Source organism: Staurois parvus, unplaced genomic scaffold (assembly GCF_062004578.1).
Source record: "Staurois parvus isolate SC_StPar_1 unplaced genomic scaffold, SC_StPar_1.0 ptg000719l, whole genome shotgun sequence".
In the NCBI taxonomy this organism is placed as follows: Eukaryota; Metazoa; Chordata; class Amphibia; order Anura; family Ranidae; genus Staurois; species Staurois parvus.
Genome location: NW_028318515.1, coordinates 12,190,532 through 12,214,536, shown reverse-complemented (window position 1 = coordinate 12,214,536; position 24,005 = coordinate 12,190,532). Strand labels below are relative to the sequence as shown.

General features: G+C 44.1%; 1 protein-coding gene across 2 annotated transcripts in view; it reads right to left on the bottom strand.

The window, feature by feature from the left end:
* The window catches only part of ADGRD1 (adhesion G protein-coupled receptor D1), an 827,296-nt gene that overhangs the window by 229,951 nt on the left and 573,340 nt on the right, over positions 1 to 24,005 (bottom strand). For both annotated transcript variants that reach the window (XM_089653751.1, XM_089653752.1), the window contains one exon: positions 16,433 to 16,586. In XM_089653751.1, the coding sequence (XP_089509877.1) occupies positions 16,433 to 16,586 (154 nt within the window). The remainder of the gene's footprint in view (positions 1 to 16,432; positions 16,587 to 24,005) is intronic.

Here is a 24,005-nt window from a genome sequence, read left to right as displayed (position 1 = left end):
ATATTATAAATTAATTTGATTATTTTGTCACGGGACTTTAATTATATATATATATATATATTTTCTGGGATTTTTCTGATTTTTTGTCACTTTGTTTTTTCACTGGACTCATAATTTTATATATATATTTTTGTATTAACATAATTTATATATAATTTATTATATATAATTTTATTAGCACATTTATGTTTTTTTACACTGAGTAATGTAATTGATCATGTGGGTTTGCGCTGGTTTTCATTGTTAAAAGGAATGGGAGATAGAATGAGAGAGTGGATTAGTGAGTTGTACAGAGGGCCTACCGCTACCATAATGGTAAATGGAGGAAGATCAGAGTACTTTAAGATGTCAAATGGTACAAGACAGGGATGCCCATTGTCTCCATTGCTATATGTGTTATCACTGGAGCCCTTACTGTCCATGATTAGGAGGAATATAGACATAAAAGGAATAAAGATAGGTGATAGAGAACACAAGGTAGTGGCTTATGCGGATGACTTGAGGTTTTATGTAGGAAACTCTAGAACATCACTTCCAAATCTAATGAAAGCATTGAGGGAGTACGGAGACCTGTCAAACCTAAAAATTAACCCGACAAAGACCGAAATCTTAAACATAAATCTCAAAAATAGTGAAAAAGAAAAACTAAAAGAGGAATTCCCTTTCCTTTGGAGAGATAAAGAATTAAAATATCTAGGAATAAAACTATCAGCCTCAAATAAGAACCTTTATAAAGCCAATTATATAACGCTATTAAATGAAATCAAGGAGGAGTTGAGAAGAGTGGGAAATGGAAATCCATCGTGGATAGGTCGCATAAACTTGATAAAGATGGTAATAGTCCCCAAAGTATTATATAAATTTCAAATGATCCCAATCAAACTCCCAGAGGCATATTTTAAAGAACTGAGGAAAATGATAATAAAATGCATATGGAGGAATAAAAAGCCTAGAATAAGTTATGAAACGCTGACCAGAAGCAAAGAAAGAGGAGGATTGGGGGTACCAGATTTTAGGAGATATTACAAAGCGGGGATTATTGCAAGAATCTTCGACTGGATTCATAATCCGGAGAAAACTTGGGTTAAAATTGAGAAAGCACTGAGTGGAAAAAGTTTGAGTAATAGTTAGAGATGAGCGAAGTATTCAAAAATTCGATTCGACTAATTCGGCGAATTCGTGGAAAAATTTCGATTCGAGTCGAATATATTCGCTGCGAATTTAACTTATAAAAGGGTGTTTCTAGGCTTCAGAGAGACTTTATATTAGTGCAGAACATTGTACCTTTAATTTAAATGCCCTTGGAGTCTGCTGGGGAAGAGAAATAATACTGACAGTCAGTATGACATGCAGATGAGTGCCGTCGATCTTAGAATCACCACACACTTCACTCATTTGGGCAGTCACGGGGCCAAAACCAGAGTGTGGAGCCACAGTGTGGCGGTGGAGGCAGCAGCAATGGGAGGCCATACAGCACCCTATGACAAAAATGGAAACCACCAGCAGTGTGAGGAGACCTGAAAGTGGCACATGGCAGAGTGTTGCGATGGAGACAGCAGCAATGGGAGGCCGTACAGGGACCCATGACACACTCTGGACCTGGCAGCAGCATGAGGAGGCGGTACAGGGGCCCATGACAGATTACGGGCCTGGCAGCAGCATGAGGAGTTGGTACGGGGGCCCATGGCAGATTACGGGCCTGGCAGCAGCAATGGGAGGCCGTACAGGGACCCATGACACACTCTGGACCTGGCAGCAGCATGAGGAGGCGGTACAGGGGCGCATGACAGATTACGAGCCTGGCAGCAGCAACTTGGACAGGAGGACGTTCAGCTTCTGCACCGTCGGGTGCGTGCTCGCAAACTGTTGTCTCTTGGAAACGGATTCCAAGAAAGACTGCTGACGGAATCCGTGAAGAGGAGTAGCAGGAGAAGGAGCATCTGAACGAGCGGAATATGCCAACAAGCGACAACAGGGGCCCATGACAGATTACGGGCCTGGCAGCAGCATGAGGAGTTGGTACGGGGGCCCATGGCAGATTAGGGGCCTGGCAGCAGCTATGGGAGGCCCGTAATCTGCCAGCACCCTATGACAAAAAATGGAACCTACCAGCAGTGTGAGGAGACCTGAAAGTGGCACATGGCAGAGTGTGGCGATGGAGACAGCAGCAATGGGAGGCCGTTCAGGGACCCATGAGAGACTCTGGACCTGGCAGCAGCATGAGGAGGCGGTATAGGGGCCCATGGCAGATTAGGGGCCTGGCAGCAGCTATGGGAGGCCCGTAATCTGCCAGCACCCTATGACAAAAAATGGAACCCACCAGCAGTGTGAGGAGACCTGAAAGTGGCACATGGCAGAGTGTGGCGATGGAGACAGCAGCAATGGGAGGCCGTACAGGGACCCATGAGAGACTCTGGACTTGGCAGCAGCATGAGGAGGCGGTATAGGGGCCCATGGCAGATTAGGGGCCTGGCAGCAGCTATGGGAGGCCCGTAATCTGCCAGCACCCTATGACAAAAAATGGAACACACCAGCAGTGTGAGGAGACCTGAAAGTGGCACATGTTTGGGGCATGATTCATGGCGGATTTAGTCAGTTGTGTCAGGAACTGGTGGTTTGAAATCCAGACTAATCCACGCCTGATTCATTTTCACAAACGTGAGTCTCTCCACACTTTGGGTGGACAGTCATGTCCTCCGCGGAGTTGCAATACTTCCTGCCGCACTAAACACGCGCTCCGATGCCACGCTACTGGCCGGGCATGACAGCCTTTCAAGGGCAAATTCAGCTAGTTGAGGCCAAAGGTCAAGTTTCGTTGCCCAGTAGTCAAGGGGATTGTCTACCTCGGTTGGCAGGGTGCTGTCCAAGTAGGCCTAAGCCTGTTGTTTGAGGTCCTGCTCCAGGTCCACCTGATCCTGCTGCTGCTGCTGCTGCGGCTGGTTAGTAGTTTCCTCACTGCGCTGGTGAAGAAAGCTACTCATCATCGACTGCAGACTGAGGCAGCTGCTGCTGGTGGAGCTGCCACTGCTCCTACCACCCCACCCCTCCCCTGCTGCCATGGCAGCGGAACGCGAGCGCACAGGGCCCACAGTGTCTGAGGATGGACGTTGGCGCAGACAGGCAGAGACCAGCTGACTACATAGGTGGTTTTTATAGTACGTTATTTTGGCCTCCCTCTCAGCAGGTGTGAAAAAGGCCACCATTTTTGAACTGTAGCGAGGGTCCAACAAGGTGGACAGCCAAAAGTCATCCCTCTGTCTGATGGTTATTATTCGGCTGTCGGTACGCAAGCAAGCGAGCATGCTATGGGCCATTTGTGCCAAGGAATGCGAGGGACTCCCTGCCTCCATCTCCACAGCATACTGCCACGGTGCGTCTGGGTCCTCTGTCTCCTCTTCCTCCTCCTCTACCAGATGCTCCTGCTCCTCCACTCCTGTCCGCTGAGTGGAAAAACCACCCATTTCACTCAATAATTCCTGAGCACCAATGTCCTCCTCTACCTCCTCCTCTTCTTCCTGTCCTGCCCCCACAGGGGTCATGTGGCGTTGAGATCTGTGCGCCACGTCTACCGCACCCTGACCAGCCATTGTTAACAGCATTTGTTCCAGGACGTGCAACAGAGGAATGACGTCGTTCATCCCATAGTCCTGCCGACTCACGAATAGCGTGGCCTCCTCAAAGGGCCTGAGCAAGCGCAGGTGTCACGCATGAGCTGCCAATGGCTGACATCTAAGTTACACAGGGAGTACCTTTATCCGCTTTTAACATCAGGAAATCTGTGATGGCCTTTTGCTGTTCGTAAAGGCGGTCTAACATATGTAGGGTTGAATTCCACCTTGTTGCAACGTCACAGCATGAGGAGTCGGTACGGGGGCCCATGGCAGATTACGGGCCTGGCAGCAGCAATGGGAGGCCCGTAATCTGCCAGCACCCTATGTCAAAAAATTCAACACACCAGCAGTGTGTGAGGAGACCTGAAAGTGGCACATGGCAGAGTGTGGCGATGGAGACAGCAGCAATGGGAGTCCGTACAGGGACCCATGAGAGACTCTGGACCTGGCAGCAGCATGAGGAGGCGGTATAGGGGCCCATGGCAGATTAGGGGCCTGGCAGCAGCTATAGGAGGCCCGTAATCTGCCAGCACCCTATGTCAAAAAATTGAACACACCAGCAGTGTGAGGAGACCTGAAAGTGGCACATGGCATGAGACACTGTGGACCTGGCAGCAGCATGAGGAGGCGGTACAGGGGCCCATGGCAGATTAGGGGCCTGGCAGCAGCTATGGGAGGCCCGTAATCTGCCAGCACCCAATGTCAAAAAATTCAACACACCAGCAGTGTGAGGAGACCTGAAAGTGGCACATGGCAGAGTGTGGCGATGGAGACAGCAGCAATGGGAGGCCGTACAGGGACCCATGACAGACTCTGGACTTGGCAGCAGCATGAGGAGGCGGTATAGGGGCCCATGGCAGATTAGGGGCCTGGCAGCAGCTATGGGAGGCCCGTAATCTGCCAGCACCCTATGTCAAAAAATTCAACACACCAGCAGTGTGAGGAGACCTGAAAGTGGCACATGGCATGAGACACTGTGGACCTGGCAGCAGCATGAGGAGGTGGTACAGGGGCCCATGGCAGATTAGGGGCCTGGCAGCAGCTATGGGAGGCCCGTAATCTGCCAGCACCCAATGTCAAAAAATTCAACACAACAGCAGTGTGAGGAGACCTGAAAGTGGCACATGGCAGAGTGTGGCGATGGAGACAGCAGCAATGGGAGGCCGTACAGGGACCCATGACAGACTCTGGACTTGGCAGCAGCATGAGGAGGCGGTATAGGGGCCCATGGCAGATTAGGGGCCTGGCAGCAGCTATGGGAGGCCCGTAATCTGCCAGCACCCTATGTCAAAAAATTCAACACACCAGCAGTGTGAGGAGACCTGAAAGTGGCACATGGCAGAGTGTGGCGATGGAGACAGCAGCAATGGGAGGCCGTACAGGGACCCATGAGAGACTCTGGACTTGGCAGCAGCATGAGGAGGCGGTATAGGGGCCCATGGCAGATTAGGGGCCTGGCAGCAGCTATGGGAGGCCCGTAATCTGCCAGCACCCTATGTCAAAAAATTCAACACACCAGCAGTGTGTGAGGAGACCTGAAAGTGGCACATGGCATGAGACACTGTGGACCTGGCAGCAGCATGAGGAGGCAGTACAGGGGCCCATGGCAGATTAGGGGCCTGGCAGCAGCTATGGGAGGCCCGTAATCTGCCAGCACCCTATGTCAAAAAATTCAACACACCAGCAGTGTGAGGAGACCTGAAAGTGGCACATGGCAGAGTGTGGCGATGGAGACAGCAGCAATGGGAGGCCGTACAGGGACCCATGACAGACTCTGGACTTGGCAGCAGCATGAGGAGGCGGTATAGGGGCACATGGCAGATTAGGGGCCTGGCAGCAGCTATGGGAGGCCCGTAATCTGCCAGCACCCTATGTCAAAAAATTCAACACACCAGCAGTGTGTGAGGAGACCTGAAAGTGGCACGTGGCAGAGTGTGGCGATGGAGACAGCAGCAATGGGAGGCCGTACAGGGACCCATGAGAGACTCTGGACTTGGCAGCAGCATGAGGAGGCGGTATAGGGGCCCATGGCAGATTAGGGGCCTGGCAGCAGCTATGGGAGGCCCGTAATCTGCCAGCACCCTATGACAAAAAATGGAACACACCAGCAGTGTGTGAGGAGACCTGAAAGTGGCACATGGCATGAGACACTGTGGACCTGGCAGCAGCATGAGGAGGCGGTACAGAGGCCCATGGCAGATTAGGGGCCTGGCAGCAGCTATGGGAGGCCCGTAATCTGCCAGCACCCTATGACAAAAATGGAACACACCAGCAGTGTGAGGAGACCTGAAAGTGGCACATGGCAGAGTGTGGCGATGGAGACAGCAGCAATGGGAGGCTGTACAGGGACCCATGAGACACTCTGGACCTGGCAGCAGCATGAGGAGGCGCTATAGGGGCCCATGGCAGATTAGGGGCCTGGCAGCAGCTATGGGAGGCCCGTAATCTGCCAGCACCCTATGTCAATAAATGGAACACACCAGCAGTGTGTGAGGAGACCTGAAAGTGGCACATGGCAGAGTGTGGCGATGGAGACAGCAGCAATGGGAGGCCGTACAGGGACCCATGACAGACTCTGGACTTCGCAGCAGCATGAGGAGGCGGTATAGGGGCCCATGGCAGATTAGGGGCCTGGCAGCAGCTATGGGAGGCCCGTAATCTGCCAGCACCCTATGACAAAAAATGGAACACACCAGCAGTGTGAGGAGACCTGAAAGTGGCACATGGCATGAGACACTGTGGACCTGGCAGCAGCATGAGGAGGCGGTACAGGGGCCCATGGCAGATTAGGGGCCTGGCAGCAGCTATGGGAGGCCCGTAATCTGCCAGCACCCTATGACAAAAAATGGAACACACCAGCAGTGTGTGAGGAGACCTGAAAGTGGCACATGGCAGAGTGTGGCGATGGAGACAACCCACCGACTGTTTTGCTCGCTGCCAAGCTGCCACCCTCTTCTCCTGATGATGCGGAAGCAATAGCCTGATGACGACGAGGCTGCCAAGTGCGATCAGCCTCATCATCATCAATTAGGGTCTCCGCCTCACTACTAGCCCCCTCGGCTGCGTGTGGGTCAGGAGACAGACCTGTCTCTAGACCGGCTACCGAGCCACTCTCCTCGCCACTACTTCTTCGCCTGGCTGCTGAAGAGGCGGATGTCTCCCCCCGTTCCTGACCGCCCTCTGTTAGCTCTTCCTCACTGTACTGGATGACACCGGGAGCACTGGCCTCTGGCTGCGAATAGTGCTGCCTCGACCCCTTCCTCTGCTGCCACGTCTGCTCGCTCCTAAAACATTGCCTCCTCTGCCACTCCTCTGCATGTTGTCTGACATACTCTTTAATTCAACGATTCTGTGTCCCTGAGTAACAATTCTGTGTCTGTCCCTGAGTAACAATTCTGTGTCCCTGAGTAACGTTTCTGTGGCCCTAAGTAACAGTTCTGTGGCCCTCAGTAACAATTCTGTGTCCCTCAGTAACAATTCTGTGTCCCTCAGTAACAATTCTGTGTCCCTCAGTAACAATTCTGTGTCTGTCCCTGAGTAACAATTCTGTGTCCCTCAGTAACAATTCTGTGTCCCTCAGTAACAATTCTGTGTCCCTGAGTAACAATTCTGTGTCTGTCCCTGAGTAACAATTCTGTGTCTGTCCCTGAGTAACAATTCTGTGTCCCTAAGTAACGTTTCTGTTGCCCTAAGTAACGTTTCTGTGGCCCTAAGTAACGTTTCTGTGGCCCTAAGTAACGATTCTGTGGCCCTCAGTAACAATTCTGTGTCCCTCAGTAACAATTCTGTGTCCCTGAGTAACAATTCTGTGTCTGTCCCTGAGTAATAATTCTGTGTCTGTACCTGATTAACAATTCTGTGTCCCTGAGTAATGTTTCTGTGGCCCTAAGTAACAGTTCTGTGGCCCTCAGTAACAATTCTGTGTCCCTCAGTAACAATTCTGTGTCCCTCAGTAACAATTCTGTGTCTGTCCCTGAGTAACAATTCTGTGTCTGTCCCTGAGTAACAATTCTGTGTCCCTGAGTAACGTTTCTGTGGCCCTAAGTAACAGTTCTGTGGCCCTCAGTAACAATTCTGTGTCCCTCAGTAACAATTCTGTGTCTGTCCCTGAGTAACAATTCTGTGTCTGTCCCTGAGTAACAATTCTATGTCCCTCAGTAACAATTCTGTGTCCCTCAGTAACAATTCTGTGTCCCTGAGTAACAATTCTGTGTCCCTGAGTAACAATTCTGTGTCCCTGAGTAACAATTCTGTGTCTGTCCCTGAGTAACAATTCTGTGTCTGTCCCTGATTAACAATTCTGTGTCCCTGAGTAACGTTTCTGTGGCCCTAAGTAACAGTTCTGTGGCCCTCAGTAACAATTCTGTGTCCCTCAGTAACAATTCTGTGTCTCTCCCTGAGTAACAATTCTGTGTCTGTCCCTGAGTAACAATTCTGTGTCCCTCAGTAACAATTCTGTGTCCCTGAGTAACAATTCTGTGTCCCTGAGTAACAATTCTGTGTCCCTCAGTAACAATTCTGTGTCCCTCAGTAACAATTCTGTGTCCCTCAGTAACAATTCTGTGTCTGTCCCTGAGTAAGAATTCTGTGTCTGTCCCTGAGTAACAATTCTATGGCCCTAAGTAACGTTTCTGTGGCCCTAAGTAACGATTCTGTGGCCCTAAGTAACGTTTCTGTGGCCCTAAGTAACGTTTCTGTGGCCCTAAGTAACGGTTCTGTGTCCCTCAGTAACAATTCTGTATCCCTCAGTAACAATTCTGTGTCTGTCCCTAAGTAACAATTCTGTGGCCCTAAGTAAAGTTTCTGTGGCCCTAAGTAACGTTTCTGTGTCCCTAAGTAACGATACTGTGGCCCTAAGTAACGATTCTGTGGCCCTAAGTAACGTTTCTGTAGCCCTAAGTAACGTTTCTGTAGCCCTAAGTAACGTTTCTGTGGCCCTAAGTAACGTTTCTGTGGCCCTAAGTAACGGTTCTGTGGCCCTCAGTAACAATTCTGTGGCCCTCAGTCACAATTCTGTGTCTGTCCCTAAGTAACAATTCTGTGGCCCTAAGTAACGATTCTGTGGCCCTCAGTAACAATTCTGTGTCTGTCCCTAAGTAACAATTCTGTGGCCCTAAGTAACGTTTCTGTGGCCCTAAGTAACGATTCTGTGGCCCTCAGTAACAAATCTGTGTCCCTCAGTAACAATTCTGTGTCTGTTCCTAAGTAACAATTCTGTGGCCCTAAGTAACAATTCTGTGGCCCTCAGTAACAAATCTGTGTCCCTCAGTAACAATTCTGTGTCTGTCCCTAAGTAACAATTCTGTGGCCCTAAGTAACGTTTCTGTGGCCCTAAGTAATGATTCTGTGGCCCTCAGTAACAATTCTGTATCCCTCAGTAACAATTCTGTCTGTCCCTGAGTAACAATTCTGTGTCCCTAAGTAACGTTTCTGTGGCCCTAACTAACGATTCTGTGGCCCTAAGTAAACGTTTCTGTGGCCCTATGTAACGTTTCTATGGCCCTAAGTAACGATTCTGTGGCCCTAACTAACGTTTCTCTGTCCCTAAGTAACGTTTCTGTGTCCCTAACTCTCTCCCTGCATACAGCCAGGTCTGCCTCTGTTGAATGACTGGAGGCAAATGGAGAATTCTAAAATGGCCGATATTTATAGCTCGACCATTACACTGTGCTGGCTGGCTGGCTGCTGATTGGCTAATGCGATCACATGTCATGAATGAATGCATTATGGGTCAGCGCGCCTTGTCTGCGCGCCTTCCCAGACATCCCCGCTCCGTCGCTGCACATGTCGCCGCCATTTTAGGAAAAATTTCGATTCGCGCATCCGAAGTCTGCTTATTTTCGGATTCGACGCGAATCGAAATTTTCCTAATATTCGAAACGAATTCCACTTCGCCTACTTCGATTCGCTCATCTCTAGTAATAGTATCTGGGTCCCTGCACAATATAGAGAATTAGAGGAGAGCACAAGCACGTACACTCTTAATGTTTTAAAAGAATGGGATTTATTACACAGACAAAAGGGGTGGGTTTTTAATTCACAACTAATGCCACTGAGGAACACAAAATATTTCATCCCGGGAAAAGATAGTATAGCAGGGAAATGGATAATAAAACAGGAGGCGCAATTGAGAGATATAATGGTAGGAGAGGAAATGGGGTCATATAAGGATATGGAGGAAAGAAAGGGTGAAGTCTTTAATAAGATGGATAGACTTAGATATTACCAACTGAAGAATTTCTTTGAAAGCCTTCCAAAACCAATAAGAACTAGAAAAGACTGGAATCCATTTGAGAGAATCTTTGAGTCACGGGGAAATGGTAGACACGGTACGGCAAAAATACACAAGATATTAATGGAACTTGATATAGACACAAAATTAATGCACATAGAGATATGGGAAAGAGATATGGGAAGAAAAATAGAGGAGGAGGAGAAGAAGAAGATGTTCACATTAATTCACGAAAATATTAGTATGAGAGAAGTAGAAATAAACTATAAGTGTTTGAATAGATGGCACATTACCCCCTACCTGGAGCACAAGATGAATACAGAAATCTCACAGATGTGTTGGAGAGGTTGTGGAGAGGTGGGCACGTGGTATCATGTGTGGTGGGAGTGTTCAGAAATACAGGTGTTTTGGCGGAGGATAGTTTATTTGATAGGGAAAATCACAAAAATCAATATAGGATTAGATCCAGAAGTATGTCTCCTCCATATCTCAGAACTCTCAGTGAAAACATATAAGAGTTCTGGGATATGGCATTACTTGACCGCAGCAAAGAGTCTGATACCCAGGTTTTGGAAGAAAAGAGAGGTGCCAACTGAGGAGGATTGGATGGCTAGAGTAAATCAGATCTCTGGGACAGAAAGATTGTATTACACGCACGAGGACAAGCTGGAGTTATATAATAAAAAATGGAAAGGCTGGGAAGAATACAGAGAAAAGGTGAAATATATGAAGAGATAATATTCTTGGAAGCTGGCTTAGAATTGAGATTTAGAAACAACAGAATAATATGGAGTTAATGAGAGTAAAAAGAATGTTGAGCGTGGGAGGGGTTGGAGGAGATGGGGGGGGTGGAGGGGGGGGGAGGGCAAGAAAAGAAAGTCATATATAGGGATAATTTATGTAAGAAGAGAAAACATATGGGATAATTATATTAATAGAAATGTTGAAATGTTTTGTATATGAATTGGAAAAATTTAATAAATATTTATAAAAAAAAAAAGAATGTTTTCTAGTAAATCTACCAGCATAAACTTTTGTGTTCAGTAATGAGGTGATTGTAGCTGTATTAGCGCACTTGCGACAGAAACAATTTAGTACTGTCCAAGGCTCTGTTAAAAACTTTCTCCAGTTTAACCAGATTGAAAGTGAGAGAAACCCCACAACAGGGACACAGTCAGAAATTCAAAGTTTTGAGGTGTTCTAGCCTTCCCTACTCTTCTTAGTGAAAAATATATACATTTCTCTTTGTGTTGCTGTTGGATATTTATCTTCACTTTTGGACAGTACATTACGGTACTGCAATTATTAGCGGATGGTGGTGTAACCAGTAGGCTAATGGCTGCAATAATTGAATGCCAGTGCGTATTTGCAGCTATGTGTAATTTTAAAGATCAATAATGTTTTTCCTGTTTATGCTTATCATCCTTGCAATCACAGTCTTGAATGATGTACAAGAGATTTTCTCAATACCTAGATGCATTTTTGAGACATTTTCCTATTTAATGATCCATAGCTACCTATAGATTCATTACAAAATCTTTAGGCAATTATAGGCAATTAAGATCAAAAATTCCAGAAATTCTTCAAATATAAAGAAAAACTTCCACCTTCCACCCGTGCAGAAACCAACATCAAATGCACTCACCAGAACTTGGTGAGTGAGAAGCCTTTAAGGAATTTTAAAGGGATCCTAAACCCTCCTTAGCATCCACTCTATAGAATTCTTCACCATTCGAATAGGCTCCACCGTTCACCAGGAGAGAGAAATCTCAAATAGTGTAATATTGCCAAATAATAGTAAAATTCCAAAGCAGAGATTAAGGCCATTCACATGTCAGCAACTTGTAAAAGGCACATTTATTGAATATAATAGCCTCCAGATAAAACATGAACGTTTTAAGAGCCTCCTTATTCCAGGAATCTCACATCAGCCACAGGATAGAGCAGAGGATCCACACAGACCAACACAGCTCCCAAAGATGGCCGCTGGAACGCACCGCTCAGCGTGCGCTCCACTCACCGGAAGTGACGTCAGACGTACGGGGTATGGACCGGAAATGCCTTGAGAACGCCCGATGGGAGGGGTGAAACGCGTTGACGCATTTCTGGTCCATACCCCGTACGTCTGACGTCACTTCCGGTGAGTGGAGCGCACGCTGAGCGGTGCATTCCAGCGGCCATCTTTGGGAGCTGTGTTGGTCTGTGTGGATTCTCTGCTCTATCCTGTGGCTGATGTGAGATTCCTGGAATAAGGAGGCTGTTAAAACGCTCATGTTACCTCGGGTTACCAACCCGGCTTGTCTGACCCTGCATACAGTCTGCTACCAGCCTGCTTCACTGCCTGCCTGATTTGCTACCAGTCTGCTCTTCTGCCAGCCAATCCAACCATCCTATCGGCCAGCGAAGTGCCAGCAATCCCCGCACAGACTACAGGACTGACCAGGCACTCATACCCCACCGCGCTCTTGTGGTTGCTGTCCCACTTTCAGTGGCCCTTGAGCCGGAGCCGTATGAGAGGCCTTCCTCTGCCGTCAGGCTCACGAGTAAAGTATGTGACAGACAGAAGGTGGTGTTGGTTTTATGTGTTTTATGTTGTTTGGGTTGCATCCAAAAAGTCTGTTCTTTGTATTGTAGTTCCTGGTGGGTTTTTTTCTGCTTCTTATTCATAGCATGTTTTTGCAGGCACCTTTATATAGTTTCCATTTAATTTTATAACTTTGTTAGTGTTGGTAGGATCCAGTGCTGTTAGGGTTTCAAAAACGGACTGCCTTTGTTTCCTAAATGTTTTCATTTTACCACACAGTTAGAAGACAGAAATAAACATCTCAAAACACTAGCAGACTCCTTCCATAAGAAAGGGTACAAGGACAAACCCATCAATTCCAGCATAAATACGGCCCTGAAAACCCAAAGAGAACATCTCCTCCAATACAAAGAGAAAAAAACAAATAACCGTGTATCTCTAGTAACATACAATCCAACACTAGAAGGGATAAGAAAGATAATCAAGGATTTACAGCCCATCATAGCAGAGGATGAAACTCTAGGCCCTGCAACAAAAACATTGCAAACTGTGAAGCTAAATCAATCTATTAAAAAAGTGTCACATACACAAAAGGGACCTTTAGAATTACAGGATCATATAGCTGTACCTCCGGTAATGTTGTGTACCTCATCCAATGCAAAAAAAATGTAGTCAAGAATCTTATGTTGGTGAAACAGGACAAACATTACAAGGACAAATGAATTTGCACAGACACACCATTAACCTCCCTTAGCAGTATGATTATGTCAGTATTTCTGTGCTCAAAGCAGTACATTGTTTTCAATGGAAATATGTATTTTTTTTATTGTTGGCCTGTAATTCTTAGGAATAACTCACTGAAGTCTGTTTAAACAAGAGTCTAGTAGACATCCTGAGTGTAATAAATTTTAATACATTAAATCATAAATTATAATATAATTAAAAATAATATAATAATAAATTAAATAATGTAATCAAATCAAACAGGAAACTCTGTCCAAACAATATTATATAGACACTTTATATTCTAGAAAACATCACGGGTGTGGTATATTTTGAAACACGGGACTGCACAAAGTCCGATATCGCAATCAGGGCAGTGGAACCTCGTTTCCTTTGAGGAAAACGGAATCCGTTTTCCTCAAACATCAAATGCCATCAGTGTCTGTGGGTAGATCCGGACGACGTGCTGTGGGAGTTTTGATGAGAGTGGAAAAAAAATCCACAAGGAAACGAGGTTCCACTGCCCTGATTGCGATATCGGACTTTGTGCAGTCCCGTGTTTCAAAATATACCACACCCGTGATGTTTTCTAGAATATTTGAGGAAAACGGATTCCGAAACTTTCCAGATAAAGTCCACATGAAGCACAGGCTTGTCACTGTTTTTGCGGAACAGAATGTAGGCATTCCACAAGCACTGTTCCAGAAGATGCCAGAAAATCTTTTTGTAGTACTTCCTCTGTTGCTTTCTCATCGCCAGATAGAATGTCATAGCTTGGTCAGCTCTGTCGACACCTCCCATGGTGCTATTGTAGTCAATAACAACCTGAGGCTTTGGAATGTTTTTCCCACCTTTTGATTGTACCATCACTGTGGAGGCATTGTGAATGGTACTCATTAGGCACACATCCTTCTTGTCCCGCCATCTCAGTGCCATAATTTTGCCTTTCTACCAGGCAACTATTTCTCCAGGCTTCAGTTTGGTTTTTCCAAACATTGATGGCAGGTTGCACCGGTTAGCCCCAACAGTTCCATAGGCATCCGTTTTGTGCTGCAGAAGAACCTCGTAAAGTTCTAGAGAGGTATAGAAATTGTCCGTTGTTACACAGTAGCCTTGGTTTAGCAGAGGCTCAATTAGTGACAGAACGGATGATGTTGTCATTCCATATTTTCTGTACTTGGGATAAAATTTTGTTCCTTTGCCGGTGTATATAATTGTGTTCCATATGTAGCCGGTAGAGGATTCACAAAGCAGGTTGGATTTGATACCTGGATGCGATATACTGTATCCAGCTGAGCCTTCCTGTGTAGGCCATTAGACTTTCATCTATGGTAATGTCTCTCTCTGGCACACAGCTCTGCTGGACATTTATGACAATTATTTGGGAGACTTCCCAAATTTTTTTAGCTTGGAAGCCGGAGAAGTTGTTTCGTCAAAATCCTCATTGTTTGCGAAGTGCAAATATTTCATAATAAGTGAAAAGCTGTATGGTGCCAAAGAACGGTGTGGTGAGCATTTTGTTGGTGGTCCAGTACCACTTCTGCAGCGGTTTCCCCACCACTTCTTGTAGAATAATTAGGCCGAGAAACAGCCAAATTTCCTCTTTGGTCACAGGTTCCCACTAATTGTTGTGCTGCGTATCTATTTGTCTCCGTCACGATTATTTCAATAACCTCATCAGTCAGAAACAATTCTAAGTACGCCAAGGGGTTGTCACCTTCAATGTCGACTTTCTTACCAGATGCGCCGGCAAGCGGAAATCTTGGTGGCAATGGCATACCGCAATCAATAGTGCACCACGTTCGCAGATCACTCAGATCAATCTCAGATTCGCCGCTGTCTTCACTGTCGGTGTCTGAAGACAAATTTCCACATGAGTTGTTATCACTCAATTCAAGTAGCTCCTCACTGTCGCTGTTTGCTAGCTCATCATAAACCGCTTTGGCGCTAGCGAGACACTTTTTGGAAGCCATAAGTGTAAAACTGTTTTTAGTCACAGAAACTGAAAAACTGCACTATAGATATATCTGAAGTAAAGTTACAATGTATGCACTAGAGTAACACTTTATTTTGACACATGTCTATTTTTAAAACTCCCGCCTCCCGCAAGCCCCACCCCCGAGGGCACAGCGATCACACTGATCAGCGTGAGATAGCCGGGAAGGAGACAGGGGACGGTCGGAGGGGATGGCTTGAGGGGGCTGCAGGACCCGGGACACGAATCACAGGACCAGGTATGTATTTTGCGGTGACAACGAGTCTGGCTCGGGGGTTACCGCTTTTGACAGCTAGATTTAACTCCAAGCCAGGCTCGGGAAAACCGCTAGGGAGGTTAAATAGCTTACGTAAGATGATTTTTGCACACCTGTGAGACATAGTTTCTCACAACTAGACCACACTTTGGAAGACCTGAATATTTTGTTCCTAACTGTAACTTTAACACTACTCAGGAACGAAAACCGTTTGAATTAAGAATGAAAATGTTATTTGGCACAAAAGATAATGGTCTAAATGTGGACCTCGGCTTCCTAAATCACTATCCAACATTCTTCTGCCTGCTCTATCCTCTGTGTCTTTCTATAGCCCTCTCCCTGCCCTATCGCACCAGCTATCCAAGCTTAATTACCATTGCTGTGTACGTTTGATGTGTGTGCTGTCTTTGTTTTTCTTGATGTAGGGGGCGCACCCCAAAAGCTTGTCCTGAAACATTGTATGTTAGTGAAAATAAAAAAAGTATCACGGACAGTACTCAGTTGTCTGTGTTCAATACAGATAGAACATTTCCCAATCCAGTAATTACCTATAATTGCCTAAAGATTTTGTAATGAATCTATAGGTAGTTATGGATCATTGAACTGGAAAATACCTTAGAACAGTGACTAGGTATTCAGAAACTCATGTGTTTATCATTCTGCACTGTGACTGCAAGGATGATAAGCACAAACAGGCAAAACATTATTGATCTTTACTATTACACATAGCTCCAAATACTCACATGTATTCACTTATTGCAGCCATTAGCCTACTGGTTACAGAACCCTCCACTAATAATTGCAATACCCTAATGTACTGTCCAAAAGTGAGAGTGAATATCCAATATCAACACAAAGAGAAATATATAGAGTAGGAAAGAGTAGTGAAGGCTAGCTTTGATTTAGTAACTTTGTCCCTGTTGTGTGGTTTCTCTCACTTCCTGTCTTGTTAAACTGGATAAAGCCTTTTAAAAGAGCTTTGGAAAGCAGATAGGGGTTCCAATTTTTCTCCCCTCTATCCAAAACTGGAAAAAAAATTGTCTGGATTTACACTTTAACACCAGTCAGTATTATATTAGATTGCACATACCCCATCCGATCCCATAATAGTAAAGATGTTTGCTCTCCTCTGAACCGAACACTTTGATAACCATGCTGTAGAGATGCAATCCTTCCACCAGCATCCAAGCAAAAGCACTTAGAAAAAAGAAGTGCAGTAATATTGCTACAATTTTGCATGGCAGCTGAAAAAAAAATACAAAGAGTACACAGGTTAGAAGGAAAATCACAAAAGTTGCTAAAGGTTAACTGCTAACTGCTAAATATTAACAATACACCTAGTTTTTATTGGATATGGATATTTGTCAGGGTTTTGGATAATAAGAAATGTTACTTTGACAGTCACTCTCTCAGAATATCCATTTCCTCAACCAAGAGCAAATGCAGAAATATTTAGGATACCTAAAATCAGAAACTCACTGCAATCATTTCTAGTTCACTCTTTTAAATATGAACTATAATGGCTTGGCTCGGTTTAATTTTATTTTTTTTTAGTTTTTCCATCTTTGAGCTGAAGTTTTAGATCTTTTTTTTAATTGTCATTAAACCCACATCATAAAAAGCTATCAATAAATGCTGTATTACATGCTGTTCATACTCACTCATTCACTATGGGATTTATTTTCTGTATTCCTCAAAAAACCTATTTGATCCTGCTGTTCTCTATCTCCCCCTTCTGTCCATGTCCCCAATTGGAGATTTTGGAGAGCAGTGTTGGCATCTAGTGCACGTGTTCACTTTTCAGTGTATCTCTTTCCTGAACATTTCCTCCCTATCACATCTGAGCAGTCCATATGACACAGTGGTAAATGACAGCCCACTACCTCCCACCTCCTCCATGCCCACTAACTAGTTAAACATAATGGGGGTGGGATATTACATCTTGATTGATGGAAGCTTCACCTTTCTGTTATTCTAAGACACAGGATGCAGGGGCGTGAAGCAGCCTGTGACTTACATAAATCTGCCCACGCCATTTTATTGCCAAAAAATAATAAAGATTTTATTTCAAATATATATTTGTATGACATTTTAAAACAGTTTATTGGAATTAATTATTTATTTTTAACATGTGACGAGCAGCAGAGGACTAAAAGCTCCTGCTGCTTATGTTTCCCTGTAGACAGGATTTGTTGTTTTTTTTTTAAATTAAAATAATTACAGTGCCATCATCCATACACAGAAAGAGAAGGAATAATGTAAAGTAAACAGTGTGTAATTAGTATCACTTTAACTACTATGTCTACTTTATTTTTTTTACAAAAAAAAAATTTAACACACTAAAAAAGGATTCCAGACCACTAAGTAATTCATGGATACAAAACTGGAAGCATGGTTTGACTGAAAGTCTAAACAGAGCTGCCCAATGAGGGATGAGTATCTTTTAACTCTGTGTGCAGTACATTCAGCTGGAGCTATTAAGCTCTGTAAGCAACATATTTTTTAATCAGTTGGTAAGAAGATAGACTGAAACAAGTTAAAAGAAAAGGCGTAATAAACCAAAAAACAAAAATGCAGTATATTGCAGCTTACCAATCATTTTGTCGTGGCTGCATTAGTTTTTTAGTCTTTTTCCCCCTTTGTTTTCACCTGGTGATTTCACCAGTAACACACCGCCTGTATTAGAGTGACTACAGTCTGGATGAAGGAGCAACAAAGACAGCTTTGGGCACCAGCACCGTCAGTCTGGGGGGTGGGGGGTTAATGTTAGATGCACTAGCACTTAGATACACTAAACAAATTGAAGCCAAACTCCAACTAATGCTTTTAAGCAGTTACAGCAACAGTTTTTGTTCCTTTCGGGATAAAGGTTTTACATAAATTAAAGCTGATCACTGTAAGCACCCCTACCCATGTTAAATGGTTTGTCTCAACCCCTTAACTACTACATCTGCAGGATAGCTGGTTCTGCTGAAAAATAACAGACATACTGGCTGGATCTCCAGGTAAAGATAATAGAAAGAAAGCCTAAGAAAGAAAACTAACACAGCCATCACATTCAAGAATTGCTAAGCTGCAATATCATAAAAGTTTGTTTTGGATTTAATACCACTTTAAAGGATAAGTTCACCTTTTAGACAAAAATAATAAATGCACATTTTTTTGCAGGTAAAAAAATGTGCATTTATTATTTTTGTCTACAGGAGCCTGGAAAGCATTGCACCAGCAATTAGTAGATCGCTGATACCATGCAAGTCTCCTGCAGTCCTGTCAGAATATCTGCTTGCCATACGGGATGTACAAGCAAGCAGATATACTGACAGGAAGCTTCACAGCGCCGTGGTAGTTTATTGAAAAGGACAAGCCAACAGCCACTAAGGGTGCCTGGACTTGCAGTACATTAATTCACGGAAGTCCGTGAATGAATGATGTGGCCGTGTGGGCGGAGCCCCGCGCAGCCGTGCTGTTTTCAACTTTGATAGATAGTACGAGGAGACTTCTCCCCATACTATCTATAGTTCAAAGGGAGGAGGTCCGCGGGCGGCGGCTGCTGCTATGGGAACATGTTACATGTTCCACCCTAAAAACGGGTGGAACATGTAACATGTTCCCAAAGGTGAACTTATTCTTTAAGTTCCAACTCTCAGCAGAGACTTATGTTTCATTGCACAAAATAAGTTTCTTTCATTTTTTTAGTCCCTAGCATAAAAATAATAAAATTAAGTCTATACAAAACCAATATGTAATTTCTACTAATTTTACATTTACAGTTGCAAGAAAAAGTATGTGAACCCCTTGGGATTACGTGGAGTTTTGCATGAATTGGGCATAAAATGTGCTCTGAACGTCATCTAAGTCACAACAATAGAAGAACACAGTCTGCTGAACATAATACTACACAAACTTTAGATGTTGCCATGGTTTAATTGCACATAATATGTAAACATTCACAGTGCAGGGAGGAAAAAGTATGTGAGGCCCTAGCTTAATGACTTCTCCCAGAGCTAATTGGAGCCAGGAGTGAGCCAACCTTGACTCCAATCAGTGTGATGATATTGGATGTGTTGCTGACAGCTGTCCTGCCCTTAAAAAACACACACCTGTTTTTGGTTTACTGGTTTCAAGAAGCACTGTCTGATGTGAACCATGCCTCGCAAAAAAGAGCTCTCAGAAGACCTACGATCAAGAATTGTTAACTTGCATGAAGCTGGAAAGGGTTACAAAAGTACCCCCAAAAGCCTTGGTGTTCATGTATCCACGGTAATACAGACTGTCTACAAATGGAGAAAGTTTAGCACTGTTGCTACTCTCCCTAGGCGTGGTCGTCCTGTAAAAATCACTGCAAGAGCACAGCGCAGAATGCTGCATGAGGTAAAGAAGAATCCCAGAGTGCTAGCTAAAGACCTACAGAAATCTCCGGCACATGCTAACATTTTTGTTGACACATCTACAATAAGGAAAACATTAAACAAGAATGGAGTACATGGGAGGACACCACGGAGGAAGCCATTGCTGTCCAAAAAGAATATTGCAGCATGTTTGAAGTTTGCAAAAGAGCACCTGGATGTTCCACAGCACTACTGGCAAAATATACTGTGGACAGATGAAACCAAGATTGAGTTGTTTGGGAAGAACACACAACACTATGTGTGGAGAAAAAAAGGCACAGCACACCAACATCAAAACCTCATCCTCACTGTAAAACATGGCGGAGGGAGCATCATGGTTTGGGGCTGCTTTGCTGCCTCAGGGCCTGGATGGATTGTTATCATTGATGGGAAAATGAATTCCAGAGTTTATCAAGACATTTTGCAGGAAAACGTACGACCATCTGTCCTCCAACTGAAGCTCCGCAGAGGATGGGTGATGCAACAGGACAATGACCCAAAGCATACAAGTAATTCAACAAAACAATGGCTGCAACAGCACAGAATACGCCTTCTGGAGTGGCCCAGTCAGAGTCCTCACCTCAACCCGATAGAAATGCTGTGGCATGACCTTAAGAGAGCGATTCACACCAGACATCCCAAGAATATTGCTACACTGAAACAGTTTTGTGAAGAGGAGTGGTCCAAAATTACTCCAGATCGTTGTGAAGGTCTGATCTGCAACTACAGGAAACGTTTTGTTGAGGTTATTGCTGCCAAAGGATGGTCAACCAGTTATTAAGTCCAAAGGTTCACATATTTTTTCCTCCCTGCACTGTGAATGTTTACATGTTATGTGCAATTAAACCATGGCAACATCTAATGTTTGTGTAGTATTATGTTCAGCAGACTGTGTTCTTCTATTGTTGTGATTTAGATGATGTTCAGAGCACATTTTATGCCCAATTCATGCAAAACTCCACGTAATCCCAAGGGGTTCACATACTTTTTCTTGCAACTGTATATAGTATTTTAAGAAAACCCTTTTTTATCTCCATGATTTTAGCAAGCAGGTGTCAAAGTCAATCATTCCCATTCTAGACTGTACATGAAGTATTTCCAAGAGATCTACTGTTGACACGTGATGAATATTCACAATTAACAGGATACCAGTTACAGAACCTTAAATGCTTGAAATTGAAGAGAAATATCCTGGCTCATTGGCTGTGTTAAAATGCTGATTTCCTTGGTTTTCTGCAGTTTTTACAGTCATTGGAACCAGCAGTAGATTATTATTTTAACTGAAATTTACCCAAACATTACATTTCTTAGTGGGAGTTTCTACTTTTGACATCAGTACCACAAAGTGCTATTATCATTATTGCAGTCTGAGACAGATTTAGGAGGAGGTTAGTAAGAGGGGAGTTTATGGGGTCTGGCCAAGAAATGGAGAGCCAGCTTAATCTTTGCATTAGAAACAGAAGTGAAAAGTATGTGTATGGTATAGCAAAGGTAGAAAAACTGTTATAGCATTGACACCATATACAGTGGGGCAAAAAAGTATTTAGTCAGCCACCAATTGTGCAAGTTCTCCCACTTAAAAAGATGAGAGAGGCCTGTAATTGGCATCATAGGTAGACCTCAACTATGAGAGACAAAATGAGAAGAAAAATCCAGACAATCACATTGGCTGATTTGGAAAGAATTTATTTGCAAATTATGGTGGAAAATAAGTATTTGGTCACCTACAAACAAGCAAGATTTCTGGCTCTCACAGACCTGTACCTTCTTCTTTAAGAGGCTCCTCTGTCCTGCACTCATTACCTATATCAATGGCACCTGTTTGAACTTGTTATCAGTATAAAAGACACCTGTCCACAACCTCAAACAGTCACACTCCAAACTCCACTATTGTGAAGACCAAAGAGCTGTCGAAGGACACCAGAAACAAAATTGTAGACCTGCACCAGGCTGGGAAGACTGAATCTGCAATAGGCAAGCAGCTTGGTGTGAACAAATCAACTGTGGGAGCAATAATTAGAAAATGGAAGACATACAAGACCACTGATAATCTCCCTCGATCTGGGGCTCCACGCAAGATCTCACCCCGCGGGGTCAAAATGATCACAAGAACAGTGAGCAAAAATCCCAGGACCACATGGGGTGACCTAGTGAATGACCTGCAGAGAGCTGGGACCAACGTAACAAAGGCTACCATCAGTAACACACTACGCCGCCAGGGACTCAGATCCTGAAGTGCCAGACGTGTCCCCCTGCTTAAGCCAGTACATATCCGGGCCCGTCTGAAGTTTGCTAGAGAGCATTTGGATGATCCAGAAGAGGATTGGGAGAATGTCATATGGTCAGATGAAACCAAAATAGAACTGTTTGGTAGAAACACAACTCTGTGTTTGGAGGAGAGAGAATGCTGAGTTGCATCCAAAGAACACCATACCTACTGTGAAGCATGGGGGTGGCAACATCATGCTTTGGGGCTGTTTCTCTGCAAAGGGACCAGGACGACTGATCCATGTACAGGACAGAATGAATGGGGCCCTGTATCGTGAGATTTTGAGTGCAAACCTCCTTCCATCAGCAAGGGCATTGAAGATGAAACGTGGCTGGGTCTTCCAACATGACAATGATCCAAAACATACCGCCCGGGCAATGAAGGAGTGGCTTCGTAAGAAGCATTTCAAGGTCCTGGAGTGGCCTAGCCAGTCTCCAGAACTCAACCCCATAGAAAACCTTTGGAGGGAGTTGAAAGTCCGTGTTGCCCAGTGACAGCCCCAAAACATCACTGCTCTAGAGGAGATCTGCATGGAGGAATGAGCCAACATACCAGCAACAGTGTGTGCCAACCTTGTGAAGGCTTACAGGAAACGTTTGACCTCTGTCATTGCCAACAAAGGATATATAACAAAGTATTGAGATGAACTTTTGATATTGACCAAATACTTATTTTCCACCATAATTTGCAAATAAATTCTTTCCAAATCAGCCAATGTGAATGTCTGGATTTTTTTTCTCATTTTGTCTCTCATAGTTGAGGTCTACCTATGATGCCAATTACAGGCCTCTCTCATCTTTTTAAGTGGGAGAACTTGCACAATTGGTGGCTGACTAAATACTTTTTTGCCCCACTGTAATTTATCAGAGTTTGAACACAATCCCTGGTGTCTAAATGTTGACTTGCAGTCCTTTCGTACTTGTTGTGCAGCCCTTGGACCCAAGTGACTGTAATGGAAATGGTAGTATTGCAAAGGGGTAATAGCAGCACTCTCTAATAGCCTTATTTAACATGTCCCCAGCCTCTCTCTATCTTCTTTAGCACATTTTCAACCTCCAACCACACCTGCAACATGTCTACAGTCTACAGTCTCTGACCAGCATCTCTTCTTGTATGTCTGCGGTCTCTAACAGTTCTCTCTAGGACTATATTTTTTGAACAGGGACTGCAATTGAATCTACCTCCTGTATACTTTGTAAGTTGAAAACCACTGAATTACATATTAAAAATATTAAATGCACATTTATTGCAAATTAGCATGTTTTTGCAAAGTTAAAATAGTTATCCATGTTTTTATGAGGAAATAGAATCTGACAGAAAAGTGGTAATGTGTATTGCTCTTCGATCCTAGTAATAAAATCTTAACTAACTGTATGACTTGTATTTTCTGCTTATTGATGTTTTGCATATTAAAGTCAGTTCCTGCCATTTCTAGAGGCAATTATTGGGGTGCAGAATGTTAGTAATTGGGGTTAGAAAGTATTTTATATATTATCAGTGACAAAAGAAAGTTATAAAAGCCAAATACAGAATTAAATTACTGTTTATGCTTGTTTGGGTTTCGCTTGCTAAACAAAAAGCTTGCTTTGATGTTTTTTGCAGACTTGGTTTACGTGATTTTTGGTAGTGACAAATATGGTAAGGTATTCATAATTTACAGAATATAGAAGCATAGTAGGCTTATTTTTAGCTTTTGCATCACTTGTAGGAATGTGAACAGAAGGCGCATTAGAAAAACAAATATCTTGATTAGAGGTTACATTTAGTTTAATCAATCTTTACCAGGTGCATTGGATTTATTTCAACAATAGATTTTTGCATTCATGCAGTTAAAAAGACCATACTTCCTAAAGTTTTACATTATTTCAGAACCCTACCCTCCTTTTACTTGCGTCTCATGCAGAATAAAATCTTCTCTTTCATTTTGGCCAATAAAAGTATCACGGTTTACCTTATATACCCACAGACTGAGCTGAGTCCCTGATATCTCAAAATGCTATATGGCA